The 8622-nt window shown below is 36.3% G+C and overlaps 1 protein-coding gene across 2 annotated transcripts; it reads left to right on the top strand.

Annotated features, from left to right (window-relative positions):
- The first annotated feature begins 245 nt into the window (after window positions 1-245).
- Window positions 246-8067, top strand: nfil3 (nuclear factor, interleukin 3 regulated). 2 transcript variants are annotated; one of them, XM_028025438.1, is made up of 3 exons: window positions 247-438; window positions 6011-6599; window positions 6630-8067. In XM_028025438.1, the coding sequence occupies exons 2-3, from the start codon at window positions 6086-6088 to the stop codon at window positions 7244-7246; spliced, it is 1131 nt and encodes a 376-aa protein (XP_027881239.1). In that variant the 5' UTR covers window positions 247-438; window positions 6011-6085; the 3' UTR covers window positions 7247-8067. The 2 variants fall into 2 exon arrangements, with proteins under 2 accessions (XP_027881238.1, XP_027881239.1); XM_028025437.1 differs by having other exon boundaries at window positions 246-438; window positions 6011-8067.
- The last annotated feature ends 555 nt before the right edge of the window (window positions 8068-8622 follow it).

Here is an 8622-nt window from a genome sequence, read left to right as displayed (position 1 = left end):
TCACTATCAAAGAGCCGCACAGGATCCGTCAAAGAGCCCCAGGTTCGCCACCCCTGATATACTTTATCAATTGTTTTGTATTATATCTTCATTGTTTGTGTCTTCCCCGTGCTTGTTATTTGTAAATGTAAAACTAGCAGTAAAGCAAGCAGAACAGAAACAACTTCCTGTGTGAGTGCCGAAGGGGCTGGGAAATAGCGGAGGGAAACAGTTCTGGTTGGCTGATTTAGCTGTCATTCAGCTTAAGCTGGAAATACGCTTCCTAACTGACCTACTAACACAGATCTGAGTCACTAGCCACATTAAGAATATAACCAAAGTACCAAGGAAGACAGTCACTTGTAGGAATTTCATCAAGATCCTAAGCCAATGGAAAGGTTCGCACATATCTTGAACTATGTGATATGAACTAAGACCAAACTCATCGAGGTGGAAAAGGTAGACATCTTACTGTTCGATGTTGATTTTAAGTCTGAAAACGCTGTCTGATGATATTTGCGAACTTGAAAGAGTTCCAACAGCTCATACGTTAGCTTACGTTTCACTTGCCCCTTGGTAAACTAAACAGGAGAGCTGAAGAAACGCCTCCTTAAGTCTAGAATGTCGGGAATTGACTCATTTCGTGACTTTTCAAAAAATCCATTACATTGCTGTGGATTCGTGTTTGTCCAGGTCTTATGCAGGGTCGTAGGCTTGATGTTAATTGTCACAAATGTAGGTACGCTGTTCAATTTCGTGTGGCAGAGGTAAAAAGAATAACCATATAAAAGCATGATGAGTCAGATGTTTACAAGTCCTGGTTATTCTGTTGGGATGAGTGATTTTTTTGTGCTGTTACGTTTAAGGGCGTATGTGAAGCAGGCGCGACATGATAAAGAGGTTATGATTTCATACAACCGAGTGAAATCTTAGTTTAGTCTTTCTGCTGCACGTGACTCATTTCGGGTCATTAAATCAACACGCCGGCAACTAAGACAGGTTTTTATAGTTATAGACACTGAATAAAAACCGCATGACCACCGGAGAAATCGCTAACAGGAGGCCGAAGCAAGGGCTGGGTTATTCTGTAATACAGGCGACAATGAAGGAATCTGGAGCAATAAGGTCAGCTGACGGCCTATAGCTAAAATTGCTGGAAGATGAGAGTAGGAAACCCTCATCTGATACTCTAGTTGAAACTCTGGTATATTAAACTAATATTGCTACGTTATTGCCATATTAAGACAATGAGCCTAAGTTGAGTGTTAGTATCCTTTAGGAAGCATAAAGGGCGACTGTGGCCACTTAGACTGAGCTGCGCAGATGTAAGTATGTCCTCAAATGTTTTAGTGGGTGACAAAACGTGAAATATAACTTTTCTGGCATGAGGCGAGTTTCACACAAGCTGGAGAACGTGTACTGATTCTAACTGGGCATCTTAGTAACATCACATAATTTTAGAGAAGTTACAGATGAAATGTACAGTAGTAGCTTTACTGTACTTGCCTATTGCCTTGTCTATTTTGTCCAAAATTCTCTAAACTGATCTGAAATTCACCAGTGTTACAGACCTTGTAAAATTTAATAAGCTTTTGCAACTGTTTAATGTGAATTTAACAAACTTTTGAAACTAACTGTTTAATGTGAATACCAAAGTATAGTGGAACATATTCAGGTAACTGATAATGTGGTTGTTGTTGTTTTTTTTGTGTTTTTTTTTTTTCAAATTAATTTTAAGGATGACTCTGATCTGTCAGCCCTCAATTTTTTATTCTAAATTCACCTTTAACAAATCACCAGTTGTATGGTTAAAACAGGTTTTTTGAGCAAGTTGCATTTTAATGTTCTTCTGGTTTTTATTTCCCAATGACCAGTTTCTGTCCTTTCTTTGGATTAAAATGATCAAACAAAAATATTGTAATGCAAAGACCACACAGTGATTTTAGTGGCGTCTGTTTTTTTAACATAAAGATATACTGACTCTGGCACAATCATTCAAATTAAGTTGTAATAAGGCTGAAACTTAAATGTGAATGCCATACAGTCATATTTAATAAATTAGATATCATGATGAGGCTTGTCTGATTAATCATACTTTTTGAAAATAACAACCTTTTAGCAGGACATACTAAACGATATACAGTCTCCTACATATAATGTTGTTTTTAAGTTATTTATGTGCCCAAAGGTCTGTATTATTATTATTATTATTGTTGTTGTTGTTGTTTTCATTTTCTTTCATTTTCTGCAAAACATCAGTCGTCTAATATTTTTCACTTGTTGATGGAACATAAGAAAGGAACATTTCCTTCATATTGTAATTTATGGAATGAGTGCATATTTGCTCAATGCTTGCCTACAGTTGGAAACAGTTACACAACTCAGTAATATTTTTTGTGAAGAATTATCACAATAATATTGTTGCCTTTATTATCTGATTTTGTCAAGTGCTAAAAAACATCAAGATTAGATTCCATAGCAATCAAAATGTTATTATAGAATTCAAAAACCAGAATAATGAGGAATCTGAGAAAAGTGCTGTTGAATATGTAAAATATGTATTCTCTCTGCATATAAATTTATAAATAGTTTGGTGTCGGTCAGTTCTGTCAAGATGCAAGAGATGACTAAGCAAATTTCTCTTTTATATTAGCTAATAATTTAATTGTACCTAATTGCTGCTCTAGGAACCATGGTTTAAAAATGAACAAACTTTGGTTCCTATGCTTTATGAAATATTTCATTGTTCTGAATACAGCCAGGTTCTATGAACAAATGATATAATTAGTTCAGTGTTGAAAAAAACATAGAAAAACTGGTGGTTGTATTCTTTTTTTTCTCAGGCAGCCAACATCACTTGTTACTATAGAAACCAATAACAGACAGCTCCACAGAGCAGAAGTTGCATTCAAGTGTATCAGGAATCAACATTAAAAAACACAAAAGCATTTCCCAAACAAAAAAATATGTAAAAACACCAAAACAAAACATTCAGACTCTTACAGTTTTTTGATTTTTCAGGCTTAATGTTAACTTTGCGATCATTAAGAAGTGATCACCTGATGTTAGCGGTGGTTGATTAACTAATTTAAAAACTTGTGCTACTAATTATCTGTCAGAAAATGTATGTGGGTCGCCTTATTTTGTGTTAACTGAACCGAAACACACCAAACTGTGCAGCACAGGTACATATTAAGGTTGTCAAAGTCAAGCTGTAGCATAACTAACCTACTACCTACATTATTAATTATTTTTTTAATTACAACTTTTTACTGACCTGTGAAATGTTATTCCCATGAACCTTGGTATCTTGCTGTCGCAGACAAATAGCAAAACATTGCGTCCCCTTTTCAGATTCTTTGCTTGATAGTGTCATTTTCTCGAGAACCGATATTCTTGACTCAATGCAAAGAAATGTAATTACATGACGCATGTAAGTCAGGTGATGTTCAAATCCACTAATCACTGAGAGAACTTGTCATTTATGGTATGTTTAAAGCAGTCATGCACTGGCTGTTAATGCTTTGAACAGAGTGAGCAGCTGCTGCCGAGTTACTATCTGCAAATAGAAGAAGACACATAAAGGAAAAAAAGTGTAGGAAATATTGGTGGGGACATCATAAAATGACCCCTATGGATGCCTAATTTAAACAGATGATTATAAAAACAACACATTTCTCAGTGTACAAATAATACTGATTTCTAGGTAACACCAACATGAAATCAGTCATCTGTTTATTGTAATAACAAACTCTGTTTAAAATTTGCAGGGCTCTTTGGATAGACACAATTGAGTAGGCAAAGGGCAGTGGGAAAGGACTATGTAAAATCGACTTGTTTGATTTTACAAAGTTGCATTATTACGAAGTCCCCAAAGGGACATGAAGGATTTTTTTCTTTTGCAAAAGTATTGCATTACCTCATAATAGGTTTTGCGTTCTCTCACAATAATGTACTGATCAGTTCATGCGGCATAATTTAATGCTATAAGCCTTTCTTAGGGTGGCCATCATACTTTCTGCTATAATATAAGGTTTTTGCAAAGTTTTTCCATGTACGTTAATATCTTGTGAAATATCTGAAGTTTTACATATTTTTCTTTAGTATAGAAAGGCACCACAAACCTAAGAAATAAACAGAACCTTTCCATAAAAAGGAAAGAAATAAAAAATATATCCAAACTATTTGGACTATTTCTGAGTTATTATCACAGGATAATGAGTCATCTGACAGTTTTGATTGTCTGTTTTGTATTGGTAGTCTGAATGGTTTGAAGAACTGCTTTCCTATGCAGTTCCATCTCAGCCTTACACAAGCAGAAGAACATGCAGTAAATAAATCGATTTTCAATCCGTTTTTTGCACCAAAGAGTTAATAATAAATACATTTTCACTGAGGCTCTTTAAATGTATATACATTTGAAATTTTAAATTGACATTTGTGAGTCAATTTACAAAATGGACCAGCAAATATTGCCACAAGTATGGGGGAATCTTCCTGCCATAATCCAAGAGCACACATTTTCAGTCTGAAAGCAGGATTTTATGTCTTTGGTTCTCAAAACTTTTAATACTTTTGCTTACATTTTCAATTTGAAAGCACGACTTCATGCCTTTCTTCTCAAAACTTGTAAAGCTTGTACTCAAAACTTCTCTTCTTGCTCACACTTATCTGCGTTCACACTGCAGCTTGAAATGATCCAATTCCGGTTTTTTGTCAAATTGGATTTTCTTGGCCTGGCCGTTCACACTTCCAAATAAATGCAACCTGTATGTGTTCTGCAGTCTCTATGGGCTAAAAGTGTCCCGCGTGGGCAGTAGAGTTGCATAATAACGTCAGCGTTCTCAGTGTTCTGCCAACCGCCCTAAAAAGAAGAAATGCTCAGTGTAACATGGATGCTAATGGTTGGAGCATAGCTTACAATTTTGAAGTTGTTGTCTGACCCGAGCCATCATGTTAACAGCTTAATCCTCATGATAGTCCATCATGGTGCGCCACCCATAATTAGTGGGTGGCGCAGGCTGCTACAATTGATAGTAGCCACACAGACACACCCGCTAGAAGGAAACAAATGCATCCACTACAACACTTTCATTCTATTGGCTGAGAGGTTGCCAAGTGACTGTGACAAAAGGCATTTTCAAAAGTGAGCAGAGTCCAAGCAGAGACTAAGTGTGAGCAGGAGGAGAAGTTTTGAGTACAATCATTACAAGTTTTGAGAAGAAAGACATGAAGTCCTGCTTTTAAAATAAAAATGTAAGCAAAAGTATTAAAGGTTTTAAGAACAAAAGACATGAAAGCCAGAATTCAGTCTGAAAATGCGTGCTCTTGGATTATGGCAGAAAAACTTCCTCATAAGTAAGCATATTGCGAGGAAACACAAAACTTATTGCGAGGGAACGCAATACTTTTACAATGTAAAAGAAAAAATCCTCCATGTCCCCTAAGGGGCTCCATATTTTTTCATGTAAAGCATACCTGGAGTGTTGCTTTGAAAAATCCTTAAATCTTCTGTGGCAACTATTCCAGGGTGTCTATAAACACTTGCTATTGCAAGTGTTTATAGACACTTTGTTTTGTTGTTTTATTTATAGACAAAACAATATAAATAAACAAAATATTGCCTACTTCCCTAAAGCTCCTCCTTCAGTTCCCAGCTTAGCTTCTGCCCCAGATTAGTGGCAGCAGCAATTAGCAAACACCTGGTGGAACTGCAAGGTGTGCTGCAACGCTTCTATGAACAGTTGCAAACAGCATCATGCAGAAGCATTGTTGTGATGATGTTCTGAAGGGGGAATAGGTAGGAACCTATTAAACACACAGAACTCAATTTCACTTGATTGTGTTGTAAAATGGCACAAATTTCCTGGAGAACATAAATTCACCTTTTTAAGTTATTGACCCTTATTCCTAACATATGAAGACACTCCTTCCACCACACAAATATATAAACTTTACAAAACCTGACAGTTTTTGAGCTTTTTTTCTTCATATTGGTAAATAATCTTTTTTTTTAATTGTCTGTTCACAGATTTCTTCTATTCAAGTGGACTGATTCAGTGTAGAGGTTACTGCTGTTCCAGAACATCATTATGGCTCACAGTTAATGCCTTTGAATTTACTGACTGTTTCTGACATTAAGAATATGCAATCAGTCAAGCAAGACACTGACTCCAGTGAGTCATACAGTGGAGATGATGCCTTGGTGCTTGCTGTGGCTTTACACAGAGCTAACAAAAATCTTGTACCTCACAAAATTTCATCATTTCCTTTCAAGACTAAATCTATGTGCCGCAAAAAACGTGAATTCATCCCAGAGGAAAAGAAAGACACCATTTACTGGGAGAGACGACGCAAAAACAATGAAGCTGCCAAGCGCTCAAGAGAGAAGAGACGCATTAATGACATGGTCCTTGAAAACAAGCTGATGGCACTTGGAGAGGAAAATGCCTCCCTCAAGGCAGAACTGCTGTCATTAAAAATGAAGTTTGGCTTAGTTAGCGCATCAGCATATATCCAAGAAGTTCAGAATTTATCTAGTCCCCTCACGGTAAACCCCCACAAAGAGTTGATATCTCCCACTGCTATCCAGAGTTTATTCAAAAGAGATCTTGTACATGTAGAGCTAAGCAAAAGCTGTGCATCAGCTATCAAACACTTACCTCTCATGTCTGAAACATGGGCTGCAAGTCAAGCAAGCTTTACTGACTATAGGACCACAGATTTTAAACAAGAACCAGAAGAAAATTCCACCTGGCAGGAAACTAGTACACCATATAAACTCTACAAAAATTGTAAGGTTAGCCATTTGTCTGATGTTTACTCACAAGCAGCATCATTCATGCAGACTGCCAGGTCATCCAGTAACTCGCCCAGGACCTCAGATGAAAATTCTTTATGCAAAGCATCAGATGGTGAGGATGAGCAGCAAGTCCCTAAGGGGTTGGTGCCTTCAGTAGTTGACCAAAAAAGCGTTATTGTTTCTACTCACAAAGTGCCAGATGTCAGTTCTTCAGCTTTACCACATAAACTACGAATCAAATCAAGAACCATCCAAATTAAAATGGAGCCAACTGACCCTGAATATGAGTCCTCTGGAAAGACTTCTTCTGCCAGCGTTTTAGAAGGAGTGTGTTTCCAGACCACCCAGAACTCCTCAGCATACATGCAGCCTTCCCACTGTCCTTTGTCGGTACAGGTGTCCAACATGCAAGGCTGGAGCCGTGGGTCTGATAGCAGTGTTTCTACACAGTGGCTGCCAGAATAAACAAGTCTTAAGCTTAATACTAGTTCAAAACCATTGTAAATTTCTATGCACAGTCATATACTGAGGATATTTATCCCTAAGTGTTGTCACCGTGTCAACAAAACTGACTTCTTTGACAAAATTAACCACAACAGAGAAAGATTCTGAAACAAAGTTAGCCAAAAGCATCAACGCATAGACTTTATCATAAAGAGATGCCGATATTCAGATCACAATGAATAAAAGGAATGTTCGTATGATCTTGTTGTACTTTGGATTTTAAGTAGTACTTGTGGCATTGTTAACATTGATATTGAGTAAATTTTTAAAAACAAAATGTTACATTTTTCCCAGACTGGTGATTTTTCTTTGGAAAGCACAGTTCATTAAAGTATGCTAAGAGACGATATCTGTTCTGGTTTGAGGGGTTTATTCAATACTACACTTAGAGTTAAATTATTTGCCATGTATTGTTCTTGTTTATTTGACATAAACAAGAGCCTGACATTCCTGTTGCTCAACCGGTGCAAATCCAAAATGTTATTGGCTGAACTAGAGCAGAGAAGAGCAGCATGTTGCACTGAGTGGTTGGCTGATACAGCTCTTTCTCACTCCACATGACTTCACATAGAAACACAGAGATTGGGTAAACAAAATTACTTCAGACGTAATGATCTATTGTGAGACTAAATGTTATTTGTTCTATGATTACATAGTTATCATAGAACTCCAACTCCACTCCAAGGATTAATTGAATCCTTAAATCTTCTGTGAGCTTCTGTGATTTGACAACTCTCTGATGTATATAAAAGGAACAAAGAATAAAACGCAATTCAGATTTCTGTATCATCTCTTTACTTTAAGAGCATATATTTGATCAATTTACTCAAAATAAAGTGGTGCAACAAAATGCACATATATAAAGGTACTTAAAAAAAAGAGAGAGAAAAATTTATCAAGACGCATGTTAAGGTGACGTGTAAAAGAGGAATGCAGCTTTGGTAAACATGTTTCTTTCCTTAATGATTCTTTACATCATCATGGCTTTTTTAAAGGGCTATTTCAATCCGTTTTTAAATCAACTTATATCAGTTCTTGTTCCAAATTTAGGATACTTGGTTAAACAAATTAGACCTGATTGTTTAAAGCTCAGTTATTAACAAAATAAACCCTGTTTTCTAACCTTTTTTTGGTGTTTGCACCCCAAGTAAAGGAATTATTACTCATAACTTCACAGAACCTCCCTTCAAATAAAACTAAATAATCCTTTAAGTCACCTTACCAATTTACGTGTGTGTGTGTGTATTTATTTATTTATATATATATGAAGGTATATACATATGTTTTTATACTTTTACATCTAGTTATCAGATGACTTTGAAGACTTGTGCCACTTC

This window comes from Xiphophorus couchianus, chromosome 8 (genome assembly GCF_001444195.1).
Source record: "Xiphophorus couchianus chromosome 8, X_couchianus-1.0, whole genome shotgun sequence".
NCBI lineage: Eukaryota > Metazoa > Chordata > Actinopteri > Cyprinodontiformes > Poeciliidae > Xiphophorus > Xiphophorus couchianus.
This window is presented reverse-complemented; position numbering and strand designations above follow the sequence as displayed.